This window comes from Octopus bimaculoides, chromosome 6 (genome assembly GCF_001194135.2).
Source record: "Octopus bimaculoides isolate UCB-OBI-ISO-001 chromosome 6, ASM119413v2, whole genome shotgun sequence".
Lineage (NCBI taxonomy): Eukaryota > Metazoa > Mollusca > Cephalopoda > Octopoda > Octopodidae > Octopus > Octopus bimaculoides.
Window position 1 is genome coordinate 72,843,304 of NC_068986.1, and position 13,903 is coordinate 72,857,206.

Below are 13,903 nucleotides of genomic sequence, written 5' to 3' on the forward strand. Positions count from 1 at the left end.
AAATGTTGAAGTGAATCTGATGGGTTTTGTGTGTTCTTAAATGGCTTATAAACATCTTCCATGCTGCAATTATTTATATATATATATATATATATATATATATATATATATATGAGAGAGATAGTGGGTCTCTATCATTCAAAATGTACCTTTAATGTAATTTTCAGATAGAGCCAGAGTGATGCAGCATGTGACAAAGCTGGTCCTTTTTGAATTGCAGATACAATCCAACTGATAGGCTTCTATATACCTTCTAGTTACCCAATTTCACTCACAAAATATAGATCAACATAGGGCTATAGTAAATGATATATGCACAAGATGCCATGCAGTGAAATAAAACCCAGTAATGCATACATGCATATATAATGCAATAAAAAAGCTCTGATGTAATTCAGTTTGATAATCCAGTAGGTGTGGATGCTTGCAGAGCTGACTGTGTTAGTGTAAAGAAGAATATATTCAAACATATAATAACAATGCAGTCAACAAATAAAATAAGAAGTGTTAGTTTGATGGTGAATGAATGAGAAAATAAAAGAAAGACAGGTAAAAAAACTGAGTTGATCCAGTAGACATTTCACAAAGAGCAGTAATATTAATTGTGTGAGAGTATATTTTGTATATATGAGTGTTTCCAAGATGTAACATCTACAAAAACTGAAAGGAGGTAGGGAAAGTTAAGTTAGGGGTGTGTTTTAAAGTTACATTTATTAAGATCTTGCAAGCAGAAAACATTGTAATGGTGAGGAAGCAAGTAGTTCAAAATGTTGGCTTTTAGGAAATACTGCTGAGATGAAACAACAAGAATGGCTCTGGAATACTTAATTAAACATTAATATTATCTAGTTGGAGCTTAGGCACAGATACAGAAGATATTTGTTGAGTCACAAAGACACAGAGGACTAAGAAGCAGAGAAGCAAGGCAAAAAACCCTACCGTAGGTTTTGTTAAAGTGAAATTGGTTCATGGTATCAAACTTTGAACATATGCAAGGATTTTTAACAAAATTTTATGGGAAAGCTAAAAGCTGGAAAAAGTAAACTGCATTCTTTGATTGATAAAGTGGTAAGATCCTGTCAGAATGTTTGAGATATGAAATGTACTATAATGTAAAATGAATAGTCTTGTAGTGATGTTTGAAATTCAAAACTCTATCTCAGTAACAAGAAAAAGGCCCTGACATGTCAGGCGATTTTGCCCCCTATTCCAATCAATTATATGACAGGTGCATTCATCTGATCTCATAATTTGAATGGAAATTTCCATGCAATTTTCCCCACCATCATTCACTCTCCTCATTTATCCATCTCTTGCTGTCCATCACTCACCTCTATCCATTTTAGTGCTGATACCACAATAAAATGCATCTAATTTACTCTAATATGTGTAAGGTAGTGAGGTCTCTTTATCTTGCCAAAGACATAAATAACTTCTCTACTGCTGGTGCCAAGGAAAAATGCACCCAATACACTCTGTTAAGTATGAGATTGAGAGAAGCTTTTAGTCTTGTTAAAGATGTAGCAACTTCTCTAGTGCTGGTTCCATATAAAGGGATCAGTGTTAGGAAAGCTATTCAGCTGTAGAAACCAAGCCAAAAATGAAACTGACAAGCAAACTGTGTTCCTCTAATCCATCTAGGAAAGCAGCACTGACCATTCAACTCGCAAATGTAAAACAATGATGTGTGTGTGTAATATTCAATCTTCAAATATTAGTCTAACAAAATATTTTTTTTCCGCTAATGACTCTTCAAGAATGAAGATTATCGACTCAAAATAATGGATTAAATATTTTACACACTCTCAGACTTATCTTTGAGTATTTTATTTGAAGTGTCCAGATGTAGCTTCTTTTGAACTTGTCACTCCCTGGAATATATTATCTGTGTGTGTGTGTGTGTGCATGGTTCATCATCATCATCATCATTTAATGTGTGCTTTCTATGCTGGCATGGGTTGGATGGTTTGACATGAGCTGGAGCGCTGTCCAGACCCCAATTGTCTGTTGTGGTATGGTTTCTGCTGTTGGATGCCCTTCCTTATATATTTCGAGGCAATGACTTCTGACCGAGACCTTTGGAAATATGCTGTGCATGAGAAGACCCAGCAAGCCGAGTGAGATCAAAATCCAAGGCCTCTGCCAGGGATGTAGCCAGCCCGCTTATGCATAACTTTCCTCCATTGGACACTAAACTCCACTTGCGAAGACCTGTTGAGGCAAGTGAAATCAAAATCGAAATCGAACTAAATTCGACGACTTGCACCCGTGCCAACGTCTCTTTCATTGGACACTAAACTCGGCTTACGAAGACCTGTTGGGGCAAGCGAAAGCGAAATCGTGATGGCACCTGTACTAGTGGAGCACTAAGAGCACTGTTCAAGCGTGATAGTTGCCAGAGCAGCTGTCTGACTTCTGTGAGGGTGGCACGTAAATAGCACCATTTGAGTGCGATCGTTACCAGTGTCACCATCCTGGCACTTGTGCCGGTGGCACGTTGAAAGACATTCGAGCGAGATCGTTGCCAGTGCCGCTCGACTGGCTCCTGTGCAGGTGACACGTAAAATACACCATTTTGAGGGTGGCCATTACCAGTACCGCCTGACTGGCCTCCGTGCCGATGGCATGTAAAACCACCCACTACACTCTCGGAGTGGTTGGCGTTAGGAAGGGCATCCAGCTGTAGAAACTCTGCCAAATCAGATTGGAGCCTGATGTAGCCACCTGGTTCACCAGTCCTCAATCTAATTGTCTAACCCATGCTAGCATGGAAAGCAGACGTTAAATGATGATGATATATGTGATAATCTATCATGCAATTTCCATCAACCAAATTCCATTCACAAGGTGATAGAAGTGCTTACCCAATGCACTGTGCAGTGGGATCGATCTGAGAACCATGTTACCTGCTCCTAAGAGTGGAATATTTTTTTAAGTTCGCAAATTTGCCTGTGTTAAAGCATGTTCTTCTTTTACAGCTGTGCACCATTCCTGTTAGTAATGTCTTTCTCAAGAGACACAATACAATGGTGTTATGAGTAAAGGTAGGCTTAATAATTTTTTTTTTTAAATGCGTAAATTATTGAAATTTAGATTCTCTTCTTCAGTGAAGGCTTAGTAAATAATCTTTAATATTGTTTAACTAATAGCATTTTTAAAAAAATATTTTATTTCATGTTCTGCGGACTCAGTGGTATATATGGTACAATATCAACATTTACATAGTTGTCTTCTCCACAGAATATGTTCCTAGTCAAGGTTCTGTTTTCCTCATCATGATGTTTCTTTCTGACTGAGTTGAAGGAGATGGTTGCTATTTCTAACATCAACTAATCATATAAATGTGCTCACATTTTTTAATATGTGTATATATGATCATAATATTTACAAGAAATGAACGTCAAGGAGAATTTTTTTTAACATTAATTTTATCCCACTTATAACGTCTCTTTCATTGAACACTAAACTCGGCTTGCGAAGACCTGTTGGAGCAAGCGAAAGCAAAATCATGATGGCACCTGTACCAGTGGAGCACTAAGAGCACCGTCCGAGCGTGATCGTTGCCAGAGCACCAGCTGTCTGGCTTCCGTGCCAGTGGCACGTAAATAGCACCATTTGAGCGTGATCATTACCAACATCGCCTTCCTGGCACTTGTGCCAGTGGCACGTGAAAAGACATTCGAGCGAGATTGTTGCCAGTACCACTCGACTGGCTCCTGTGCAGGTGGCATGTAAAACACACCATTTTGAGCATGGCCGTTGCCAGTACTGCCTGACTGGCCTTCGTGCTGGTGGCACGTAAAAGCACCCACTACACTCTCGAAGTAGTTGGCGTTAGGAAGGGCATCCAGCTGTAGAAACTCTGCCAAATCAGATTGGAGCCTGGTGTAGCCACCGGTCCACCAGTCCTCAATCAAATCGTACAACCCATGCTAGCATGGAAAGCGGACGTTAAACGATGATGATGATGATAACATTTCAGTGAAATATCTTAGCTCAAAACTTCCTCTTACATAAACAAAGTAGCAAATGATGAGTATTAGTGAAGTATTTTTATTCGCAATAAGAAACATTTCAATGATTTTTTTTTTACTTTTCATAATCCTTATTTTGATAAAGGTTTACATCATAAAAAAAAAAGATTTTTTGCTTGTGTGGTTAACCTTAAGGCTTGGAAAATTAAATTAAATCACCAGCACATCTTTGTCATTCATTATTAAAACAAATAAAAAGTAAACAGTTTCATATTTTACTGTGTTAGCAAACTATACAACTGTTTAAATAATTAGAAAGAAAGATATAGTTGTACTTTAAAAAAATAAAAGATAAATTTGTATATCAATAGGTGCAGGAATGGCTGTATAGTTAAAAAGTTCTTTTCATAGTCATTTTGAGTTCAGTATCATTGTGCAGCAACTTGGACAAGTGCCTCCTACTATAACTCCAGGCTAGCCAATATCTTGTGAGTGAATTTGGTAGGCAGAAACTGTATGGAAACTTGTTTGTGTGTGTGTTGCTTGCCTCCACAATGTTGGCTTGTTTGATAGTTCAATAACAAGAACTTGCTTGAATAAGTAATGGACATAAAATAATTACAGTGGTCAATTTGTTCAACTAAACCCTTCAACATGGTGCTCCAGCTATGAGTAAAACATGTAAAAATATAAAAGAAATGAATGAGTAGGCACAGGCATGGCCATTTGGTAAGAAGCTTGTTTCCCAACCACATGGTTCTGGGTTCAAGTCTCATTGCATGGCACCTTGGGTAAGTGTCTCCTACTGTAGCCTTGGGCTGACCAAAGCCTTGTGAGGCTAGCATCCTAGAGGTCTGTGGGGTGTTTTGTGGATTTCATAGATAGAAACTGAAAGAAATCCATTATATGTGTGTATATATCATCATCAACATCATCAGCATTTAACGTCCACCTTCCATGCTGGTATGGGTTGGATGGTTTGACAGGAGCTGGCCAGGCAGGAGCTTGCACCAGACTTCTGTGTCTGGGTTGGCGGGGTTTTTATGGCTGTCTATGTATGTATATATATATGTACATATTTATGTTTGTGTATCTTTGTGCCTGTGTTTGTTCCCCACCACTACTTGACAACTGGTGTTGGTGTGTTTACATCCCTGTAACTTAGTAGTTTGGCAAAAGAGACTGATAGTATTAGTATTAGGCTTTAAAAAATTAAAAAATAAGACCTAGGGTCGATTTGTTCGACTAAAACCCTCCAAGGCAGTGCCACATGAAACAAGTAAAAGATAAAAGATAAAATAGTAGGAAAAAAATAAATTAAATCTTATGAGTTTTCTTAATGACCAAAAATGGACTTTAAAGATTATAAAGTCCACTACAGTTCGTGTATGACAATAAAAAAAAAAGTTAGATATTGATTAAGATACTAACAGAAACACAATTTATTGATTTTTTTTGAAAATTTTCATGTCATTTGTACTTATTCCTTCCATTATCATCAGCTTTAACCATATTGATCCAACTGGTTGACCTTGACCAGATATAGTCTAAAAAGTCTTTTTACTTAATTATAATGAGTGCTACTCTTAAAACTGATGAAACTGTCATTATGTTTAGCAGGTCTAACAACCATATAGAGATTGCCTTATTAACTTGTGATAGCTCTAAGTAGAGACCACAGAAGGTATAAGTCATGGCTTTAAGCAGCAGCATTTATACGACTGAAAACTGTATTGGTCTATAGTACTGGTTTCAATTCTTCCCCTGTTAAAGACATAACTCTAATAGACTAAAGTCCTCTCTTTCTCTCTCTCTCTCTCTCTCTCTCTCATTTACAGAAATTGAACCTGAATACTGGCTCCCATCCTAGAGCTCTGTGCATGGTTGTTGGTCAGAATTTATACATTTTTTCAACTAAGAATTTTTCATTTATATATCTGAGCCCCTCCCCCACCACAAAAAACCCCACAGATCTCTAGGATGCTAGCCATTCAAGTGTATTTATTGGCCAGAAATTGGAGTGTGTGTTGGTGTAGAACTTCATACTAATCAGTTGAGTGGCACAGGTATATAAATAAACAATTGTTTGTTGAAAATGTATAAAATCAGACTCAACTGATTAGCATGAAGTTGCTCACCATGACATTCCAGCCTCTGACCAAGAAATACACTATTACTTCTTCCTGCTTTTTCTAGAGTGGCCACTGCTCTTCAGATATGGCCAATCTCATTTCACATTTACTCAGTCACTCATGTCTCTTCTTCTTGTCACTAGTATGTCTACTTCTATTTCAGTCATCCTCACACAAACTGCCATATACAATTTTTTTCTCTAAGAATGTCTCTCCTGTGGGACTGCCTCCCTGTTCATATTTTTCCTGCAACTATCAACATAGGCGCAGGAGTGGTTGTGTGGTAAGTAGCTTGCTTACCAACCACATGGTTCCAGGTTCAGTCCCACTGCGTGGCATCTAGGGCAAGTGTCTTCTACTATAGCCTTGGGCCGACCAAAGCCTTGTGAGTGGATTTGGTAGATGGAAACTGAAAGAAGTCCGTTGTATATATGTATATATATATATGTGTGTGTGTATGTTTGTGTGTCTGTGTTTGTCCCCCCTAGCATTGCTTGACAACCGATGCTGGTGTGTTTATGTCCCCATAACTTAGCGGTTCGGCAAAAGAGACCGATAGAATAAGTACTAGACTTACAAAGAATAAGTCCCAGGGTCGATTTGCTCGACTAAAGGTGGTGCTCCAGCATAGCCACAGTCAAATGACTGAAACAAGTAAAAGAGTAAAGAGTATACAAGTCTTTGTCAATACCCACATAACTCAAAAAGGTCCATGAAGGCCAGGAGCTCAGTGCTTTTCTCTATAATCTACAAAAAACAAAACATACCCTTTCTTTATCCATCTTCATCCTAGTTACATTTTAGTAACTTAAGAACATGTTGGGGAAGCAAATACTGTTAGATATATAAGAACAGAGATAAATCTGAATTTAAGCATTCAATGTTTACTTTATATAGAAGAAAGTTTACATCATATAAATGATTAACCCTTTATCATTTAAACTGGCCATATCTGGTCCAAATATTCTGCCTGTTTTCTGTTCAAACTGAGCAGATTTGGCCTCTCACACCTACCCTACAAACTCATATTAAAAATAAAAAGTCACATCATTGAAATCTCAAAACTATGAGATAGTGTATGATTAATTCAAAACAATGTGAATGAATAAGCATTACATTTAATAATCTGAATGCTAAAGGATTCATTTGAAATAATCCTTTCTACTTTAGGCACAAGGCTTGACATTTTGTGAGAGAGGGCTAGTTGATTACATTGACCCTAAAAGGCAAAGTCAACCTTGGTAAAATTTGAACTCAATGTAGACACATGAAATGCCACTAAGCATTTTGTTTGGTGTGCTAATGATTGTACCAGCTTACTGCCTTGTTTATGAAATAATAAAAATTTATAAATAGGCAGGATGTCATATGGTCAAGTTACATCATTAACTGTTAATCTGTCTAACGTGAACATGCTCCAGCATGACTGAAGCAAGTAAAAGAATATACAAAATATAATTGGAAATAATTATGTACTAAATTAAAGACGATGTTATTTCAATGATTTAATATAATTTTAATTATTTCAGAAAGTAAAGGAGACAGGAAATCTTTGTCAACATTTTATTAAACTATTACAGTATAGCAAGATCATTATCATTAACATTATCAGCAGAATTATGTCAAAATCCCAATAAAATTATTCATGTTATTGTTTTCCTGAGATAAAATGAAATAAATCCAATTATTTTTTGCTTTATTTATCAATATGTGTTGTGTGTTGGCACTCCATCGCTTACGACGTCGTGGGTTCCAGTTGATCCGATCAACGGAACAGCCTGCTCGTGAAATTAACGTGCAAGTGGCTGAGCACACCACAGACACGTGTGCTCTTAACGTAGTTCTCTGGGGATATTTAGCGTGACACAGAGTGTAACAAGGCTGACCCTTTGAATTACAGGCACAACAGAAACAGGAAGTAAGAGTGAGAGAAAGTTGTGGTGAAAGAGTACAGCAGGGTTTGCCACCATCCCCTGCCGGAGCCTCGTAGAGCTTTAGGTGTTTTCGCTCAATAAACACTCACAACGCTTGGTCTGGGAATCGAAACCGCGATCCTACAACCGTGAGTCCGCTGCCCTAACCACTGGGCCATTGCGCCTCCACTATCAATATGTACCAACTCCTTTAAAAGAAGCTAAGGATCCATTACACAATTCACCTCTGTAATGGTCTCTAATACAACTAAAGCTTTAATTGCTGCTCTTATTGTCATCATAATTGCCACCTTTGTCATAGACATCGTCATCATTGTTTCAGATTAGTCTGAATCAAGTAAATCTATAATCAAAAATGTTTCAGCTATTATCCTATCTTTTGTATATCAAGCAAGCCATTATTAAAATATTCTTTTTTAAGACAGTAAGGGGTTATTTGAGATCAATGAGGTTGTTATTTCTAGCAGGACAAGTGACAATGTTGAGGCTCTCTCTTTGGCTCAACTCTGGGCTTTTTTCAGTTTGTGGCAACTGCTAAGATCAGGTACTGGCAATTTGTTTTTTGTGAAACAGGCCACATGAGACATGGCACATCATCAGGCAGGCTGCAAACTAAAAAATTGAAGGTGCCATTCAGAAAGTCCCATGGATAGCAGTTTGCCGATGACTTACTTAGATACGTCTTCCTTGGCTCAACAAGAACTTAATTTCAAAAATAATAAAATGAAATGAAGCTATTCTATAACTAGAAATATTACCAGGGATTGCAGAAATTGAGAGAATGAGAACAAGTATATGTTCAGAGAAAAACAGTGCTGTGTTTGTGGAAATATCTTGTTACAGTTGTATAAAGTTCAAAATGTGATGAATTTTGATATTGCTGTTGTATTAAACAATGACTGCTTTTACCAAGCTGTTTTAGATATAGTCAAGGTGTCACGGAAGTGAACAAGGTTGAATATATGAGAATAGAAACAAATCTGAATTTAGGCATGCAATGTTCACCATGCAAAGAAGGAAGGAAGGAAGAAAGAAAGAAGGAAAGAAAGTTTGCATCATAGAAATGATTAATTGGAAATAATAAACATTATAAATACTTTCTGTTAGTAATTATCAAAAATAACTGTAAAAAATTATTGTCTTCATAATAGCCATAAGTAATTAAGACAGAATGTCATAGTCAAGTTATGTCATTAATAAACTAAATATATTTAATGTTGCAAACATAAAAAACATATAGAGGTAATTATGTAATGAATAGAAGACAATATTAATTCAATGATTTATTTTATTTCAGCAAACAGAGGTTACAGCAAATTTTTGTTACTGTATTTTCCGGTATACAAGTTGAATTTTTTGAGACAAAATTTACAGTTGAAAAAGATTGGTTGACTTACACACCAACATGGTTCTTCAAATGTTACAGAAAGGAAGGGGACAGGAATTTGCTGTAGACTGGTGTGTTTGTTTGAAGTGTATGAATTCCTAGAAGTAGATGGGGAGCTGGAGTTAATAGATTGGTGGGTTGAGGTCATGACTCAAATGATGGTATGTGATCATTACTTGGGAAGATAAGGTGTTGGAAGAAGGAAATTGGGGTGTTCATACTACTAACTAGCTGTGCTTGCCAAGCAGGACTCACTAGGAAACAGATACTGCTTCACCAGTGAACCTTGAAAAAAGGGAGACTGGGGCATAAAAGAGAGTGAGGAAGATGATGATAAAAAGACAATAATAGTTATAATAATAGTCCTTTCTACTAGAGCAGGGGGTCAGGGAACTTTTTTAACCAATTACCCCAAGATATACTTATTTACATCAACATTACCCCCTTGATTCAAAAGGAAGAAAATCATATATTCTTTGAATTCAAAAGGTTTATTGAATCTATTTATATGGAGAATACAATTATAAATATAAGAAGTATAAAACAAATGTGATAAAATAAATTAATATCCTCATTATGGAACAAAACGATTTTTCTAGAAACTTTTTCACTTCAGGTTTTGGAGAAATGATGTTTCATCTTGGAGAAATGATGTTTCATTTTGATGCCAGAGCAATTTGGATACAGTCTTCAGGGTCAGATTCATTTCTCTGCTTTATTTTTATGTTCATTAAAGTGGAAAATCCTTGTTTGTAAAGGTAGGTGGTTTCAAATGGCAACAACTTTTTGACTGTCTCCTCATGCTAGAAGAAAAATATCTGTCATAACAAGGAACACGTTTTTTATATAATTTTACTTATGTCTAATAAGTCCTCATCACCCCCAAGAATTTCATTTTTACCCCACTTAGTGTAATTTACCCTGATTCACTGACCCCTATACTAGAGGCATAAGGCCTGAAATTTGCGGGGAGGAGGTAAATCAATTATATCAACCCCAGTGTTGAACTGGTACTTATTTCATCAACCCCAAAAGGATGAAAGGCAAAGTTGACCTGAGTTGGAATTTGAACTCAGAATGTAAAGATGGACAAAATACCACTAAGCATTTTGCCCAGTGTGCTAGTAATAATAAACAGAGAAAGAAATTGAGGTGAGGAGTATGTCTATACATATTGATATAAGGGAGGTATGGAAGAGTATTCATTTTTCTTGGTGAGTAAAATTGCAATGTGTGTGTGTGTGTGTGTGCGTGCGTGCGTGTGTGCGTGCGTGCGTGTGTGCGTGCGTGCGTGTGTGTGTGTGTGTGTGCCAGATAATTCTTCTCTGAAAAATTAAACAAATGACTGCTATCTCTCAGTAAGCTTGAGGCTATTTCATTTAAAATCGGTAATTATGTAATAATAATTGTCCTGTTGATAATGATGTCAAATATATTTTTTGATCTTACTAACAATTATACATGCAACAAAAGATTACTAGTGAATGATAAGACATGTTTTGATTAGATATTAACCATTAAGCAGAGATTATTAATCTGAGTGAATGCACTAGATGAGGAGCCACAATGTAAACCTTGTACTTCAAAAATAAGTAAGACAATTTGAAATAAAAGAAGTAACTGTAATTGTTATAATATTTTTTTTATTTTTCAATGAGGCTGTTTCAGAGAAATTAAACTCTGGGAAAATTTCAAATGAATTCATTGGAATGATTTCCCATTGCCTTCTTCACCCTCATAGAAGGAATTCAAATTCAATGCTGCAAACAAGTAAAACACTTAATAATTATACGGTACCCTACTCTAGTTCTGGCATTTACTGCTAGATGGATGGAGTTTGACTATAGACACTGTTATCAGCAGTTATAGTAGCAGGCTACACACCATTACCCTTCAGCTAGTAGTGCAACACCATATTCATGAAACATGGTGCATCATCTGGAGGGCTACACTACTAAAAAAATTCAAGGTAATTTTTCATTAGGTGTGCCATTAAGAACGCCTTGTGGGCCATAAGCTGCCCATGATTGACCTAGATCATTTGTAGCCCCTTAGAAAAAGTTAGTTTCCTTTAACCCTTTAACATTTAGATTACTCTGTCAAATGTAATGCTTGTTTATTCACATTGTTTTCAGTAGTGGGAGTGGATTCTCTGAGAGTGTAGGTGTTAGAATAAGAATAGCCTGGGCAAAGTTCAGAGAGCTCCTATCTCTGCTGGTAATGAAGGACTTCTCACACAGAGTGAAAGGTAGACTATATGATGTCCGAGCATGAACAGCCATGCTACACAGCAATGAAACATGGGCTGTGACTGCTGAGGACATGCGTAGGCTTGAAAGAAATGAAGCTAGTATGCTCCACTGGAAGTGTGCATACACAACAGAATGTAAGCGCCCTGAGAGAAAAGTTGGACATAAGAAGCATCAGATGTGGTGTGCAAAAGAGCCGACTGTGCTGGTATGGTCATGTGATGTATATGGATGAGGACAACTGTGTGAAGAAGTGTCACACCCTAACAGTGGAAGACCAGGGATGGGGTGGTGAAGCACAAACTTCAAACATTGGGCCTCACAGAGGCAATGACAAACAACCAAGACCTTTGGAGCTATGCTGTGCTTAAGAAGACCCAGTAAGCCAAGTAAAATTGTAGCCATGGCCGATGCCAGTGTCACATAACTGGCCCATTTAAAAGCACCCTTCAATCGTCAGGCAATATGCCGTGCTTTTGAAGACTTGTTGAACCAAGTGAAATCATAGTCGTGGCCGATGCCAGTGCTACCTGACTGGCACCCATGCTAGTGACATGTAAAAAGCACCATTCGAGCATGGTCGATGCCAGTACTGCCTGACTGACTCCTGTGCCAGTGACATGTAAAAAGCACCCACTACACTCTTGGAGTGGTTGGCATTAGGAAGGGCATCCAGCTGTAGAAACCATGCCAAATCAGATTTGTGCCTGGTGCAGCCTCCCAGCTTGCCAGTCCTCAGTCAAACCATCCAACCCATTGCAGCATGGAAAGCGGACGTTAAATGACGATGATGATGATGATGATTGTTTTGAATTAATCATCTTATAACCTTAAAATTTCAATGATGCAAATATTTATTTTTAGAATGATATTATAGGGTAGGTGTGAGAGGCCAGATCTGGCCAGTTTGAACATAAAATAGGTAGAATGAATGGGCCGGATAGCCAGATTAAATGCTAAAGGGTTAAATCAATGTGAGCCTAGACTTCTTGTCTTTAGATAGATCCAGTTATGGGTCATTTTAAAAGGCTGATATGAAATATCTTACTCATTTATGTGGTGACACATAAAAGGCACCCATGCTGGGGACATGTAAAAGGCACCCATGTCATTCACATGTGAAAGTCACCAGTGCCGGTGACACATAAAAGGCACCCTTTACACTCTGTAAGGTGGTTGGCATTAGGAAGGGCATCCAACTGTAGAAACCAAGCTAAAAAACAGACTGGAACCTGATGTAGCTCTCTGGCCCATCAGTTCCAATTAAACTGTCTAACTCATACCGGCATGGAAAATAGACACTAAATGATGATGAATTCATTTTCTGCACCAATCCAGGAAGTCTGTATTTGTAATCTTTTAATTTTCTCTTGAGAAATGATAAAGGTTGATTTTATCTATAGTTTTGCACTTAGCAATCTGATGTGTTTGTATCATGACAAAAATCAATTAGTTAAGTCCAGCTGAACAAATAAGGCTTTTATTTAGCAACAAAATTTTAATTCCAAGAAGTCTTAACTTATAAAGAAATTATTGCCTTTAATTAACTTTCTTTAATTATCAGAGTAGCCTCTTTTCTAAATTGTAAAGCTCATGACTTTCTTGGTCAATATACAGTTTAAGCCCTGGTCACAAAAACTTTTTCAAAAAAGCCCAGCCTATAGGTGTAAAAAAAATGTGTAGAAAAATTTGTGCAAACGAACGGGTGGGGAGAGGATTTTTGGAAAATTCACAAGAGTCGATTTTTCCCTCTTAACTTTCAGGAAAATGGATACATATTACTGGAATTTTATAGAAATATAGTTCAAATGGCACAAATTACGATTATAAAGAAATTTGTGAGGGAAATTTTTTTCCGAAGGAGGGGATTTCGGAAAATTCACACGATTCGTTTTTTTCCCCCTCATAACTTTCAGGATCTAGTTCAGCGCCCAGTCATCAAAACGAAAAAACAAACAATCTAATCGGTGTAATAAAATAAAAATAGGTGTAGAAAACGAATATGAAAAAAAAAATTTGCACAAACGAACGGGGGTGGAGGTGGGGGAGAGGACTTTCGGAAAATTCACATGATCCGATTTTTTCTCTCTTAACTTTCAGGAAAATGGATATCTTTTGATGAAATTTTACAGAAACACCTTTCAAACGGCATAGATTACGATTATAAAGAAATTTGAGGGGAAAATGTTTTCCAAAGCGGTGGAGAGAGAATTGTCAGAAAATTCAC

At 37.1% G+C, this 13,903-nt stretch overlaps 2 protein-coding genes across 2 annotated transcripts in view; one reads left to right on the forward strand and one right to left on the reverse strand.

The window, feature by feature from the left end:
• LOC106873600 (mevalonate kinase) overlaps nucleotides 1–13,903 on the reverse strand; it is a 96,278-nt gene that overhangs the window by 49,219 nt on the left and 33,156 nt on the right. The gene's annotated exons all lie outside the window — the stretch shown is intronic.
• Nucleotides 10,007–13,903, forward strand: part of LOC106873621 (uncharacterized) — a 16,402-nt gene continuing 12,505 nt past the window's right edge. Inside the window, exon 1 of the mRNA XM_052968873.1 lies at nucleotides 10,007–10,185. Within this exon, the coding sequence (XP_052824833.1) occupies nucleotides 10,092–10,185 (94 nt within the window). The 5' untranslated portion in view covers nucleotides 10,007–10,091. The remainder of the gene's footprint in view (nucleotides 10,186–13,903) is intronic.